Genomic DNA, 16,410 nt, shown 5'->3' with positions numbered 1-16,410 from the left:
ACAACACGTTATATTATTTTATACTAATTTAATATCTCATTCAAATTAAGGAAATGTATAATTTTGTAAAATATAATAAAGTATGAACTATGTCTTTTTTTTAATAAAGTTTAACATGAGATATGAAATTATATATATACATATATAAATTTTAACAACCAAATAGCCGTGAACTAATCTGAAAAATCATAGTTAAAAAAATTAATTCAGAGTAACTATTTATTACTAATATATCTTTAAATTGGTTCATAGTTGAAAATATCCTAATCCAATATAGATAAATATATATTGATGTTTCGTTTATTTAAATATCATATAATTATATTTTTTTAAATAATATTTTGATAATCCAAATAGTTAACAAAAATGACCATTAGAAACTTTGCAACAAAAGGATCATCGTAATCTTAAGGAACTCGAATACCAGATAGCTAATAAATATACATTGAGGTTCCATTTATTTAAATATCATATTGTATAACAAGACAGATCGTTCTATTCACTGAGTCATAAGCGCTAACATCCGCCATCAAGTAGCGATCGCTCTATCCACTGATTTAGAAAAGCTCGTCAACCCAGATCAAACATGCCCCGCACACGTTACAATCCTCTATCCGCTGGTTTAGAAGCGCTCGTCAACCCATATCAAACATGCCACGCGCACGTTACGATCGCTCTATCCGCTAATTTAAAAGCGCTCGTCAACCCAAATCAAACACGTCCCGCGCACGTCAAAAGTCAAACCAGATTTACTCAATCAAGTCAATCCAGGTTTAGAGCTCAGTCAAGATAAACGATGTTGGGCCGTGACCCAACATTTAAGTGGACCAATAGTCCACTAGAAGTTGAAATAGTAAAAAAAGATCCGATTGAAGTTATGAGGGTGTTGCTCCCTCCACCACCCCAAGTGTTTCTGCACCTCCCCACTATTTTCTTTTATTCCAAAAATACTCTACACCTCCCCACTATTTTCTTTTATTCCAAAAATATCCTAATTATCCTCAACAATCTTTCTCTTTCTCTCTGCATTAATGGAGCATTTATATGGCTTAGATTTAAACTTGTGATATATTGCAAAATATAAAATTCAGAGGAAACTTCAATATTAGTGCTTCTACCACTTTCATTTTATAAAATTAAAAGTTAGATGCAAATACAAAATAATAAACATAATAATATTAATAGTAAATTATATATTATTATTATTATTATATACTAACTTTATAATGACGAAAGAACTAAATAAATTTCAAATCTTTAACGAATAACTTTTCTTTTATATTTTAAGTATTTAATAATATTTTTATATTACTTATCTAATAAATTAAATATTTTATTCAAGTTATTTGAGTCAAACATGTCGGTAAGTTAAAACATAATATAATGTTAAAAATTATAGATATTAAATGTAAAAAAAACGCACATATATATAAACATTTTTCTAGAAATTTAGAACAAAATTTTACTATTTATTAAGTAATTTGAAGAAAAAAAAATATATTAAACAGTGAAAATAAGATTGAATAAACTTATTTAAGGGAAAGTGTAAATAAAAGTTTAAATCTGAGCCATGTGAATGCTCCATTAATGTGGAAAGAGAAAGAGAAAGATTGTTGAATATAGTAGGGAGGTGTAGGGTATTAATAAAAGAAAATAATGGGGAGATGTAGAGTATTTTTGGAATAAAAGAAAATAGTAAGGAGGTGCAGGAGCACTTGGGTGGTGAAGGGAGCAACACCCAAGTTATGAATGACGCGGATTACGGGCAACTAACCGGATTTTAAGGTAAACTGTCTAAGGTAAGTCTATTATAGATTTTACTAAGGATAAATAGAGGAAAGAGCGGGAGGACTAGGTACGTTCTATGGATAATGAGAAATAACCTACTGTGAGGATAAAATCATTTTTCTCGAGAGTCGAGACTCCATAACTCACGTCTGACTTGAGCGTCGGAGTATCTTTGCAGGTACTTCCCCCTCCGTTGAAGTAAACAAATAATATAAGGTGAAGGAGCGTGGACGACTTCTGTAAAGATGGATAAGTGACCTTAATTATGGAGAAACCAGCATCCCGGACATTTAGAAGTAACTAAATCACATCGGTAAGGTCAGAATCCGGTCCCAAATATCTATACCGAAACACATATAATTATATTTTTTAAAATAATATTTTAATAATCCAAATAGTTAACAAAAATGGCCATTAGAAACTTTCCAACAAAAGCATAATCGTAATCTTAAGAACTCGAATACCATATAGCTAATTAAAATATCTTAACGTAATAACGGCGTTGAACTTTTTACATTGTTAATTAATTTACGTTTTAAACATAATTCTTTAAAAGAATCTCATTATAAATTTAAAGAAAATATATATTAAATTATCATTATATATCATTCCCAGTTAGCTTTAATGAAAATAAAAAATTATGATTGCATATATAGTCGTGAAGACAATTCAAATCATCCGATCATAACAAAATTATGATGGTATAATTTTAAAATTTGTTTTTGATTGAATTTAGATTTTGAAAAACATATTTTAAACTGTACAAACTTAAATCTTATTCTCCATTAAATAATTCCAAATATATTATAGTTTATAAAAATTAAACTTTTAATTAGACTATTAAAAAATTTAAAGCAAGAATAATTTAGACTTTCCAAGTACACAAAAACACCATCAGATGAAAGGAAATAGAGAGTTTCTCTCACATCATCCCGCTTTCTTCCTCATCACCAAATTTTCCCTTAAGTAAAAGTTTATTTATTATGGTTAAAAAATGATTAAAGACCATAACAGAAATTGGGGATCCATTGGGCCTTCAAAGGAAATTCATATCCATAGACAGATATAGACATCCGTTCAAGATCCAACGGATCTCTCATCTCTGTGAAGGCTTTTAATCATTTTTTTTAAAACAAACAATTTTTATTCTGTGTAAATAAATATAAATTAAATATTAAATCAACTACAAATAAATAAACATAGAAAAATAAATAATTAATAAACCAAAAATCTAAATTAAAAACAAAAAATCGTGAAGGGCAAAACGGAAATGAGATTTCTGTTTGGCCTTCAACGGATGTCAATATCCGTGAAGGCCAAACAAATTTCCCATATCTGTTTTAGCCTTTCTGATTTCCATTTCATACGCACATAACATAGAATAACAACATACCATTGCACAACACATATAACATATCAACAGTAAATAAAATGGAAGCAACGATGCAACGACATGATGGAAGCAACGAAATAATGAAGAGAGGAAATAGAAATGAGAAGAGATGAGAAATAAGAGAGGAAAAGAAGACTAAGAAGAAGATAGTGAAAAGAGAGGTTTTGTGTGGGAGGTGTAGGGTATGATGGCCGCTGCAATGATAAAAAGGGAGATAATAGGATTATGGTTTTATATTAAATAAGATAAAAGTAAAAAAAAAAAAGAGTTATTTAAGGTTAGTTTTGGAATAAAAAAATATTGGGGATGTGCAGGCTGAAACTTATGGTGGTGGAGGGAGTAATGCCCAACGAAATGATAGTCTTATAAAAGCACTTTGTTGGATTTAGGGTGTTACTCCCTCCACCACCACCCATTGCTCCCTCCACCATCCCATTCCTGTTTTATCTCTCTCTATTTTTTCAATTCTATTTTACTCTTAGTAAAATTTTAGGGTTAATATTTTTTAACCTCTACCCACTCTAATCCTCTACATGTATGCAGCGACAACTCTTCTTCCTCTTTATCGTCGTCTCCTCATTGTTTCATTGTACTCTTCTTCCTCTTTGAGGTTCCACTTCTTCCTCTCATTCTTTAATTGTGAAAATTGTGGTGGAGTTTTATTAGGTGGTGTGCTTAATGGGAGATTACAAGTGATGGTGGAAACAATTAATCCAGCCGTACCAAAATCGGTGTAGTGGTGATACGTAATAAACCCTAAAAGGAATAAACATATAATCTTTAAACAGATGTCAGCATAGCGTTGGAGCAAATAATAATATTAGAGAAGGTCATAGATTACCACTACCAACTGGCCCTTCGATTGGCCTACACAACTAAAACTATTTTTTCATTTATACAACTGTTTTAAAATTAAATCAAACAGAAGAAAGGTGACCAAAGTGTGGAGAGATATTAAATTAAAAAGAAAAAGCAAAGAAAATGATCCTCAGAGGGTTCAGCTCCGCTAGCGACGGTGATGGCCACGGCGGCGGGAGCAACTCGTCGGATCCGAACATCGGAATCCGACTACTAGAGGACATTAGGAACCCATGGTACTCAGTAGGAAATATGCTCTCTGGCGTCATCAAGGCTTTCTCCGAGTACTTCGTTGTTGATGGCATGCTGTACATTTCGTCTTCCATGACTGTGCATGGTTTAGCTTATGTGCCTTTCCGTGGCGTCTTCGTAGTGTCGCAGAGGCAGTGTTCTAGAAGAACAAATTGCAAAGCAAACAACAAAACATCACGATATTATTATACTGTTACGAACGATTCAGTGGAGCGTGGGTTTTATATTCATGATTATGATTAACGGTAAGCAGGTTTGTTTTTATTTTAGAAAAACTGAGGAGATTGGAATTACTTTGACGAAGAAAAAAATTTGAAATCGGCAGACTTACGTTCGGTGGTGAGCATAGTGGTACAGTTATCGATGAAGACGAAGATTATCCGATTTTTATAATAATTTAATCTTACATGAAATAAAATAATAAGAAGATTAAATTAATATTAGTAACAATCGAGTTTAGGATTCGGGCGAGTAACGGAAAGGAGAAAAGGTGTATCGAGAAGCATGATTTGTTTTGGTGAGGAACTGCAACGACAACAGGGAGAAGCAGCCACGCACAGGCAGTGATGTAAACCAAAACGAAAACTTAAATTAAGAAAATAAAAAGGACTTTTGAGGATCATTTTCTTTGCCTTTTCTTTTTAATTTAATATCTGTCCACACTTTGGTAACCTTTCTTCTGTTTGATTTAATTTTAAAACAGATGTATAAATGAAAAAATAGTTTTAGTTGTATAAATGAAAAAATAGTTTTAGTTGTGTAGGCCAATCGAAGGGCCAGGTGGTTGAGGTAATCTATGACTGTTGCACCCCGAATGACCACCGCAAACTTCCCGCACCACCTTTCGGAAAGAGAGAAAATGAGACTTGGAGAGTTTGGGATGGGGCTGTGTAAACAGATATGGAGAAAGTGAAACTTGGAGAGTTGGGGATGGAGCTGCGTAAACGGATATGGATGAGAGAAGTAAGAGATGAGAGATGAGAAGGAGTTGGGGGGTGAGAATCTGAAAAGAGAGGAGAGTTGGGAGATGGAACTGAGTGAAAAGTGAAAATGAGAAGAAATATAGGGTTTGAGTTTAAAGTAAATAAATAGAGTTAAAAGTAAAAAAGTTATTTTTGTAATTAAAATTTTTTTGTAGAAGGTTGGGGAGGTGGAGCGAGAAGGGATGGTTGTGGAGGGAGCAACACCCTTGGATTTATTATTGAAGCCCAACAAAACAAAAATCGAGGCCCAAAAATATAAAGCTTGTTCTGTAGAACTTTGAAAACATTAGAGTTAAATTGCCTTGATAAAAAAAACAATGGGAAGGAAATAATTTTGTCGGGGGAGAGAAGCAAAGCATAGGAAAGCTATATTTCTGTTTTTGATGTTTTTAATATTAAAATAAAAAAAATGAACTTGTTTGATAAGAGTCAGTTTTTGCCAATATTTTGAAAGTTAATATATGGTCGTTGATTTACTTAATATATGTTAATTAATAATTAACTGGGAATCTCGGATAGACTCTATGTGGTTAAGTATTATCTTAAATTCAGAAAACTTAATATTATTATCTTCGGGGGAAATTAACTATAAATAAAAAATGTACAAATCATATAAAGACAGTGTACAAAATGGTTTAATAGAGGAGTGATACAATGTGAGAAAAAGATATTGAAAAAGTGTTAAGGAGATGCTTGTACTGTATAATTTTAAGATATCTTATAATTCTTCTCATCGTCTTTAGTGTTTGTCTTCAAAAACATGTTATTTTAGACATACAATAAAGACCATTTTAATTTACATTGCACTAAACTCAACATCTAAGCACACGAACTAATAAATACAAAACTATATTTTAACTTGATTAAAAAATGTACTTCGAATCTTAAATAAGGATGGACTCTCCCACATTGAGTCCACTGGGTAGTCAACACTTTTGGCCCAAGAGATAACATATATTCGTTTTACCAGTGATTTATAAACATCCATAAAGATTTAATACGAATTAAATAAATTCTAAAAACTTAAGTTTATTTGATAGGGATTAAATATACATTTTAAGTAATTAAGAATAATTTGGTTTGGTATAAATCTTTTAAAAGTTCAATTTACTAAGTTTTTTAAAAATGATAAACAATTACATGAGAAACAAAGTAGGCGTATCTTAAGATAGATGATCAAAGTAATAAAGCATTTTAAATGGAAAGATTAACCAATAAATAAAGAATATAAATTTAGACAAATATTACAGAAAATAATGTGAGTGTAAAGATCCCATCCATTTATGAAAGCTTTAGTATGCAGATTAAAGTATGGATAAGTTGCTTAATATTTTTTGTTTCTGCTCGAATGGGATGAGAAAAACACCTGTTGCTTTCGTTCGGGAACGTTCCTCCTTTGCCGATCGGTCCTTCTCACTTCTGTCTTACCTCCCGAATCTTCCTCTCTCAATGCCAAAGTGAGGCTGACCTGCAGGAAACACTCTGACGCTCAAGTCAGAATTTATCTCCGCAAGTCTAGTAAAATTCAGAAATCAGAGAGTTTACCTTGTTAATCAATTGTTATTTATATGGTTTCAAGGAATATTATCCATTAATTTACCTCTTAATGACGATCAATGTCAACCTTAATTGCTTCACAGTGACCGTTACCTCATTAATTATGCATTCATTGACATTCAAAAGTTGTCTCCCGCAAACGGCTGGAGAGTATTATTCTAATGTCTGACCGGGAATACTTGGCTTCTCTCGCCCGTGTGTTCGGTCGGTTTAACCTACTCAGTAGTAACTCAAGTATGTCCGGTCGGTCTAACCTATCCGGTAGTAAAATTTTTAATTTGAAAATATGTTTTAGCCTTTTATATTAAGTTGTTTATTACTTATTAGTATTGATTTTTTCAATATATTCTCTAAAAAATCTGACAGTATTTAGGTTTCAATACATAAAAAGGCATCCCTTTCAAGTAATAAGTTATTAATATTTGAATTGGCCGGTTGGATTGGGTAGAAAAGAGATGTTGATAAGTGACAATCTTAGAAGGAGCATGAGGGGGACGACATGTCGGAATATGTGGAACATGGCTTATAATATATGAATGACACCAAAACAAAACGCATTATTGCAAATCCTAAGCTATTAATTTTCATGATTTTGGAGTATTCTTTAACACATCCAGTCTTATTAGCCATGCAATATAGCTTTGGACTTTCTACTGTTCGGACCTACCCCTAGCTAGATCCAACATGTCTCATTTATTTTGGTCGGTTCAGCTTCTGGACTTTCTAATCAAGCCTAATGTTAATTAATTAATTAATTAATTACTCATAAATTTAAAAATTAATATTCTTTTAACTGATGGACAATAGCCTAATAGATTATTACGTTGGTTGCTGAATCGTAAATTGTGCAATTGGTTCAAACCTATTGGGCGATTCGGCTTAGACGGATTTGACAAGGATTGAATTAGCAAATATAGTTTCGTTAATGTGCCTTGAATTGAATTTGACTTGTAAAATGGATTTGAATTTATCTGTGTGGTTAATTCATTGATAATCTATCAACAATGATTTTATTATTTGTTTTATATATATTTATTATTTTAAATTATAAGTTGACATTTTAACCATTTTAGTGATTATAATTTGGGTGTAATGGTTTTTGAACAGTTTAAATGGTTAATTATGTAGGTTTATATTTTGATTTTTTTACTGCTTTTATAATACTTGTTTCTAATCATGGTTAAGATTTTGTTAATTAAGTAAATATCTTGATCTTTCGATGATTATAAATAAGTAGATTTAACTAATCCAATTTTGGCTATATTATAATAAATACATTAAACAAGTTAGAAAAAACATCTTCAAGTAAGTCAATATATTCACTATTTTATTCAAATTCGGGTTAAGATTTATAATTTAAAGAAAGAAAATAAACTTAATTGAGTTGACTTATTTTTAATTAGATATATGAATTGGTTTATATAACTTTGACACATTAAGTATGGTAGTGCGAATTACATGGATTGTTTTATTCACTTATTAAAATGAATTTCTGATGTGCATATTATACTTTTATGTAAATAAAAATTTGTATTCTTATAAAAAAAATTAGTAGGTGAAGTAATATTTTGATTAATTCGCAAGAAATGAAGGGTTTCATTAACTTTACGTATTTGGGTCTTCTGTTCATTCTCCATAATTTACGACTCTTAACTCATGCATGACCTCATTTTTGGTTTTTTTCTTCTTCTTCTCAAAACACAGAGGATCATCAAAATTATCATGGAGTGCGGAAGAGTTAATTCACACCGCAAATTAATTATCACGTTCCTTCCTAAACCTACACATTTATTTTATTATTTAATTTAAGAATGTACCTTTTGCTTAATACAAAAACCATTCATTTATTTACCAAAATAATTAATTCAAACCATTTGCAATAATGCACTGTCTTCAACATTGATTGAAACGGTTAACTGTGAATAACATTACATTAATTACTCTTAATCCAATTATATATCAGACCTAAATCTAAGTTAGAGCTCTTTCTGTGGGTAAACTGCCATATTAAATTTCCCAATTGTGAGCTTAACCATTATTAAGCACTTTATGCTAACGTGTCCAACATGTTCGCCACGAAATCAAATTCTACCAATTATTTGATTCATGAATTATCAATATACACCCTTTGGGCAAATGGAATTAAACATACCCAATTACCTATAAATTAGAAAGATATAATTTGCTGTGGTTATTTCATCATTTAATAATATAATAACAACTACTTAATGCCTTTCGTAATCTTTACATAAATATATTTTTTTACACCCTATTTACACTTTGCATTGCATATTTAAAATTAATTCAATTTCTGTCCAATTTATTAAAAAATATATATTAATATCAAACTAGAGATTCGTAAGCATATTATTAACTTCATTTTAAGCTCTAAAATTCATTTTTTTTTCTTTCTCTGAATTTTAATTATTCACTTTATGATGTATGCAATGCACGTGCGATTATCACATATGCACGTGCGATTAATTCGGTAACTGTTTCAGAGGTATCTGTATCAGAGGGAAGCCAAGCCATGTGTCGATATATTTAAATGAAACTCGAATTTCTGTGTCTCTGATTTGTATACACCATAACATAAAATATTGTATTTATTTTTAAAAAGAATAATATTCTGTATCGGCGTGTTAAGTTTTACTATGTAAGAATTATATCAATCATTAAATAATTTTTACATTTTTAATCTTTAAATTTATATTTTTATTTTAGTCTTCTGAATTAAAAATTAGTTTTTTAGTCTTTAAATTTTAAAAAATTGTAAGCGGTCACGATGTTACGTTACATTCATTGCTCATATAATTGACAACATCTATGCAAACAATGATACATGTAACTAAAATATTTATGTAAGAACACATTGCTTAAACTTTTTGTTAAATTATTGTTTTCTAATAACAGAAATTTAGGTTAAATTTATTTTAGTCTCTAAAAATAAAAGAGTAAATTAGCATCTTCCAATTTAATGAGTGAATTTTAATATTATTATCAAGACGTTTAAATTATTTTTAGTAATATTAAATGAGTAATTGGTAATGATGAATCTCCCTATTTCCCGAGCAGAATATGCGCTTAACAAAAGGGAGGCATAATAGCTTTGAACCGCTTTTTAACTTATACTTTCTAATGGCTTTATCAATCAATTCACCAAAAAATGGCTTTAGGAAGGGCACCATTATTATTACCACATATAACTTTAATCAAAACAATTTTCATGGTTGATATTGTATAAACATAATTATAACTTCTAAGTTGGCTTTTGGTCTCTTCCAAAAGCTTCAGAAAAAGAATCTCACAGTTATACTTATTAATTTAACTAACTATTCACAGACTAGTTATAATTTATTTTTGAAAAAATTTATTTTAAAAATTTTTTTAGACCAAACAAATTGACACGTTAAAATATTATCAAAATATCATTATCCTTTCTTACATTAAAAAAAAATTCTCAACTTCCACGTCTTTTTCTTTAAGTTTGGTTGATCATATTATAATATTTTAATTAACTTTCAAAAATAATATCATTTATTTATTCATATAAAATTATATTTTTATTAAATAATTTAATATATATTAATTTTATTATATTTAAATTAATATTTTTATATCATATTTATTATTATTTTATTAAATAAAATATATAATACATAGTTTAATATAATTATTATCATCTATCTATTAATTTTATCAATTTTTTAAAGAAAAAAACTTATATCATTTAATAAAATTACCTAATAATATAATAAAGTCATAAATATAAAAAAAAATTCACGTTTTTTTATAAATAAACAACGTATAATAAAAAAAATCATAAATTTATTATTTTAAATTTTTAAATTAAATTTATTATTTTGAACTTTCAAATTGGAATATTTTATCTCGTTTTGATTTAAATTTAGATTAATTTTTTACAACAAATAACTATTTTATATATTTTAAAAATATGTTTAACTAGTCAAATATTTGAATGTCTTATGTTGATGTATTATTTTTCTATAAAGCAAATAATAAAATTTTATTAAAATCTCTTACAAAATTTATGTTAATTAATTTAATTAAAATGTTTGTATTTAATTTTTTTTAAAATTAAAAACAGTTAAATTTATTACAAATTAAAAATTAATTATATATTTTTTATTTAAAAAAAAAAAAGACTCATAAACTTGTTTCTGATGAGAAAATTTTTGTAGATATTTTGACTTGATAAATTTTTTTAATAAAAAACATTTTAGTCATGTGATTTTTTCTGAACCAGCTGATATGAATGAGGACCGAACATGAGAAATTGATAATATCTACTCAGTGATAAGGGGATTTTCCAATAACTGTGTGCAGTTACAGTTGGGTATATATGAAATGTTGAGTCAACTATATATATATATATATATATATATATATATATATATATATATATGAGATATATAGTTGAACGAATGGCATGAATGGGTTGAAGATGGTTGCAGAAGATCTTTCTGAAGTGGACCAGCTGCATTTGAGGACCCACCTCAAGATTTTATGCCATTTGCATTCGGACAAGTAGGACCCTTTACACAAAAAAACATTATAAATTTCCAACTTAGTAGAAAAATAGTACAATCTCTACTTTGTTCTTTAAAACATAAGAAACCTTTCAGATGACTTCATAATATTAATCATAAAACAACTTGTGAACTACATACAATTGAATAGTGTTCATTGATCTGCCATGATTTTGTTCCTCTTAACCTCAACTGCTTCGTTTCAACTTCACGGCAAACAGTTAAGCAATCTATGTCATCCTGTACCAAGACCACCCCTTCAATCATTTTAATTTTTAAGCGTTGAATAGCTCAAGTTTTAGAAATGGATAATTGCCACCCTCTTTCAGTTCCCACAATATATAAAAAAGGGGGAACAGGACAATGTAGCAATCACAACTACATTGGAATTTTTCAGAGTTTGTGTGTAGTTGAGTTATCCCTGATATCATATTAAATGGTGTTTTGTCTTTTAGCAGATTCATATATACTTTATAAAGAATATACCATACGTACAGTATCATCCAATCATAAGATATACATATATTTATATTATTGAGCGTGGTAAAAAGAAGTGTTATTGTTGAAGCATGCACTACAGATGATAGTTGCTGAGTGATTGTACACATGTAAAGGATTAGAAAAAGCTTTTGCCAGATATTTGGGATGGACTGCATAATTTGTACACTTTGTCCACTTACCTAATTCAAGTTAAGACAATTAAAAAGCCAATATGCTCGGCCATTATTCACAGTGACCTACCTATGTAGTGGTGATTGCTGCTATTTGGTCAAGTCCGTGGCTCAATGGGAAGATGGGGAGGGCTCAATGAGTAAAACTCTTCAACCAGATGAAACACTGTATCAGAAACTTTTCTTAAGAGTCTTTTGACCTAGCTAGATTAGCATATGTGAATTTTGTCGCCAGAAATAAAACCAAGACCTTGTTGGACCCTTTACAACAGTGGTTGGATGCATGTTCTAGAACCATCCGATGGGCAAGGGGAATCACCAATGACGTATATCTTGAGATTTAAGGCAAGGCATTTTAGTTAGGATGAGATTATCCATTTGGGTGCAGAGGAGAAGAGATCTACTGAAAGATCTTGCTCAGAATAGGAACAAAGAGAGGAGAAAATTAAAGTTTTGTTGTGAGCATCAACATCAGTGAGATTGAGAATTTAGCATAGATATTGAAAAGATTTCTCAAGTTGGACAAAAGGCTCAGAAGTTTAGTACTGGAAGCATTTAATGATGGATGGAAGATTTACTTGAGATGCTTAGTTTGGTCAGAGAGATTCTTTGAAACCTATAACTCATCATCAAATCTAGGCAAAATCTCCTAAAAAAGTGCCATAATTCTGCCTCGTGCTACTTCAGTTTACCGCAATGAGGATAATGAAAAAAGAAAAAAAGAAAAGCTTGGTTGAAGAGGGAAGACGTGGGGAGAGGAAGCATCCAGTGAGATTCATATCATGCAAGGGCCTTGGACACATCACATATGCCGTTGACAAAACAATAAGTGGTCTATAGACAGATATAACTCCAATTATTCTAATCTATCTCCAACTACTAGTACAGCTTTTTTGAACAACCAACTTCACGAAAAACTATACCAAGCCAAACATAATATATTATTTTCTTCAACTGGTTCTAAGAATTGGCCTCTCTATTTAAGAACATCTTCTGAGATGCTGATATGCATGCCAGCACTGTCTACTCCTTTCTGCCCATTCTTCCCTCCTTACCCATTTTAAGCCTTTCCTTACCTCTTTTTAATTCTCTCTCTCACCACCCTTTTCACCACTTCACTCTTTTAATCTTATATATTATCATCTCCTCCCTTTCAAAAATTAAAATGTGGCCTCTTTGTCTTGGAGCAATGCTTATTATAGCCATAACACATTGGGTTTATAGATGGAGAAATCCCAGTTGCTATGGGAAACTCCCCCCAGGTTCAATGGGTTTCCCCCTTCTCGGTGAGACCCTTCAGTTTTTCTCCCCCAACACCTCTTCTGATATTCCTCCTTTCATCAAGAAGAGAATGAAAAGGTATATATATATATATACAACTATTTTAATCCCAACTCATTGGGAAGCATTCTGCTAATGAACTAAACTCATATGCTCATCCTTTTTGAGTCTTTCAGGTATGGACCAATCTTCAAGACCAACTTGGTTGGACGCCCAGTTGTAGTTTCAACGGACCCTGAGCTTAATTACTTTATCTTCCAACAAGAGGGTCAGGTGTTTCAAAGCTGGTACCCAGACACATTCACTAAGATCTTTGGGCGACAAAATGTTGGTTCCTTACATGGGTTCATGTACAAGTACCTCAAGAACTTGGTGCTCAATCTGTTTGGTCCTGAAAGCCTTAAAAAGATGCTCCCAGAAGTCGAACAAACAGCCTGCAGAACATTAGAGAAGTGGTCGTGCGAGGACATTGTTGATCTCAAGGAAGCAACAGCAAGGGTGAAATCATTACTGCTTAACTATTTTCTTGTTTTCTTCATCTCCCTCCTTCCATTTCGTGTCTAAACCGTGGTTTGCTATGTATGCTCCCATGCAGATGATATTTGATTTGACCGCAAAAAAACTCATCAGTTATGATTCAACCAAATCCTCGGAGAACTTAAGGGACAACTTTGTTGCATTTATACAAGGACTCATCTCCTTCCCTCTGGACGTTCCAGGAACAGCTTATCACAAATGTCTGCAGGTAAGTCCATATCATCCACCCAAACTTCTGGTAGCTTCTACAATATTACATGGATTTAGTAAGAAGTGATGTGAATTACTTATTAAATGGTGTAACTGCATAACTGATTCTTAAGTTTAAGAAGGCTGTAAGCATTGGAGAAGCTAAGAGAACTTAAATAGTGTTGTATGCTTAGTAGGCCAACCCAGAAGCAAAAGAAAAGATGTCATCCCAGAAGATGGGCATACAAAAAGTAGTTTCTTTTAATGTGTAAAAGATTGAAAAACATCATTTGTCTGCGATCTTTCTCAGGGTAGGAAAAGGGCAATGAAGATGCTGAAGAAGATGCTGCAGGAAAGACGGGAAATGCAAAAGAAAGAGCAAGAAGATTTCTTTGACTATGTGATTGAAGAACTTAAGAAAGAGGGAACAGTCCTGACTGAAGCGATCGCTCTGGACCTCATGTTTGTGCTCCTATTTGCAAGCTTTGAAACCACTTCTCTCGCTCTCACTTACGCCACCAAAGTACTCTCGGACCATCCCTTAGTACTCAAGCAATTACAAGTGCGTCAAAAATATATTAAAATCTTTGAACTACTTTCACGACTTTTTCTTTTTTACGTTCCTCGTTTTGACTCCACATATATATATATATACTAAACGAAAAGGCTGTGACTTTCAGGAGGAACATGAAGCCATCCTGAAGCGACGTGAAGATCCTAACTCCGGAATCACGTGGAAAGAATACAAATCAATGACATATACATTTCAGGTTTTTTTCTTGAGTGAAAGTTTGATGTAAATTTCTACGTGCGTGAACGTATCTCATTTAAAAGTCGATGACGATTTGCAGTTCATAAATGAAACCGTGAGACTCGCAAATATAGTTCCTGGAATCTTCCGGAAGGCACTGAGGGAAATTAACTTTAAGGGTACGTATGTCGTGTGTTTATTTTCACAGATATCGTTCCTTCATTCATTCATTTCACATTACCAAAAGACAGTTTTTGATGGCTTAGTCTGATATGCAACATAGCCAATTATTGGAGTAGTTAGAAATAAAATTGAATGAGGTGGAATGTATACAAGTCCAGTGCATACATAGCTATATGTTGTATTTAAAAAAGCGTTCACAATATTACGTCATTTGGTCAATCAATGAATGCATTCATACATAAATGCAGGATATACCATACCAAAAGGTTGGGCAGTTATGGTGTGTCCGCCTGCTGTGCACTTGAATGCGGCCAAATATCAGGATCCTCTTTCCTTCAACCCACGGAGATGGGAGGTGCGTCTAAGGCATGTTTATTTTTTAAATAAAATAATTATAAAGTGTAACTTTTTTCTGGTCCGGTTATATTTTTAAAATACAGTAAAATGCTGTTTTAAATGTATATTTCAATAATTATTAGTGAAATAAAGAAAAATGAAAAGAAAAATTGTGTTCTAATAATTAGAGACGCTTATTTAATTAAAGCTGCTTTAGCTGCTAGGTACCAGCTGGCTATTATTAGATGCAAGCAACTTATAATTTAGTCATTTATATCTCTTTTGTACGCACTAGTGACCCCGAAAAATTGGGCTTTCAGGGAATTGAACTAAATGGTGCCACAAAACATTTCATGGCTTTCGGTGGAGGCATGAGATTTTGCGTTGGAACAGACTTCACTAAAGTTCAGATGGCTATATTTCTTCATTGTTTGGTAACGAAATACCGGTAATATAAATGACACAACAGCGTGTCCTCCTGTGAACTTAAATTGAGATGCAAAGTCTCTCTTTTAACAAATGAATAATATTTCAGGTGGCGACCCGTGAAAGGTGGAAATATCGTTCGAACTCCTGGTTTACAATTTCCAAATGGCTTTCACGTCCAGATCATGGAGAAAGATCAAACGAAACAGGAACCAGAGTTTGACGAAACAAAGTAGAAACCAAAACTCCGCCAGAGAGACTAGTGTATGGTACAAATTTAGGCTTGAAATCTCCCCGGTCCTTGGCATTTTTAAGGAAAAGCGAGGCAACGCAATTGTTACGGAAGCCACAAATGTAACCATAATGACGGTTTCTCACTCAGTTTTGATTAGGTCTCTTCAAATTGTGTTTTTATTAGATTTTCTTCTCAATATATTCAAAAATATGACCTTCCCTACCTTACAAAAAGGCAGTGAGGGAAGGGAAGGAAAGTTGTACTTGTAACAAGTGGTGTAAATGTTTCAGATTATATCCCGAGCTAATATACAATCTGCTTTTGAAATTCATAACTTTTACTGCTTGCAAGTTGCATTCGTAATGGTTTTCACCAATGTAAGTAGTCAATTGAGGAAGTTGACGCTGAGGTATGGTACTT

General features: G+C 31.6%; 1 protein-coding gene across 1 annotated transcript; it reads left to right on the top strand.

Moving 5' to 3' along the window:
- The first annotated feature begins 13,078 nt into the window (after window positions 1–13,078).
- On the top strand, window positions 13,079–16,335 carry LOC108335585 (cytochrome P450 87A3). The gene is made up of 9 exons (XM_017571616.2): window positions 13,079–13,411; window positions 13,510–13,831; window positions 13,929–14,078; window positions 14,370–14,621; window positions 14,740–14,829; window positions 14,911–14,989; window positions 15,242–15,348; window positions 15,650–15,777; window positions 15,865–16,335. Exons 1-9 carry the CDS (start codon window positions 13,218–13,220, stop codon window positions 15,989–15,991), a joined length of 1,449 nt encoding a protein of 482 aa, XP_017427105.1. The 5' UTR covers window positions 13,079–13,217; the 3' UTR covers window positions 15,992–16,335.
- The last annotated feature ends 75 nt before the right edge of the window (window positions 16,336–16,410 follow it).

The sequence above is a fragment of the Vigna angularis genome, chromosome 10 (genome assembly GCF_016808095.1).
Source record: "Vigna angularis cultivar LongXiaoDou No.4 chromosome 10, ASM1680809v1, whole genome shotgun sequence".
Taxonomy (NCBI): domain Eukaryota; kingdom Viridiplantae; phylum Streptophyta; class Magnoliopsida; order Fabales; family Fabaceae; genus Vigna; species Vigna angularis.
The sequence above is the reverse complement of the archived record's forward strand: the minus strand, read 5'-3'. Positions and strand labels throughout refer to the sequence as shown.

Bases quoted from the DNA above. Each gene is read 5' to 3' on its own strand.
- LOC108335585 (XM_017571616.2), top strand. From the start codon at position 13,218: ATGTGGCCTCTTTGTCTTGGAGCAATGCTTATTATAGCCATAACACAT. The intron at 13,832-13,928 runs GTGAAATCATTA...GCTCCCATGCAG, and splicing joins TCAAGGAAGCAACAGCAAGG to ATGATATTTGATTTGACCGC. The intron at 15,349-15,649 runs GTGCGTCTAAGG...TTGGGCTTTCAG, and splicing joins TCAACCCACGGAGATGGGAG to GGAATTGAACTAAATGGTGC.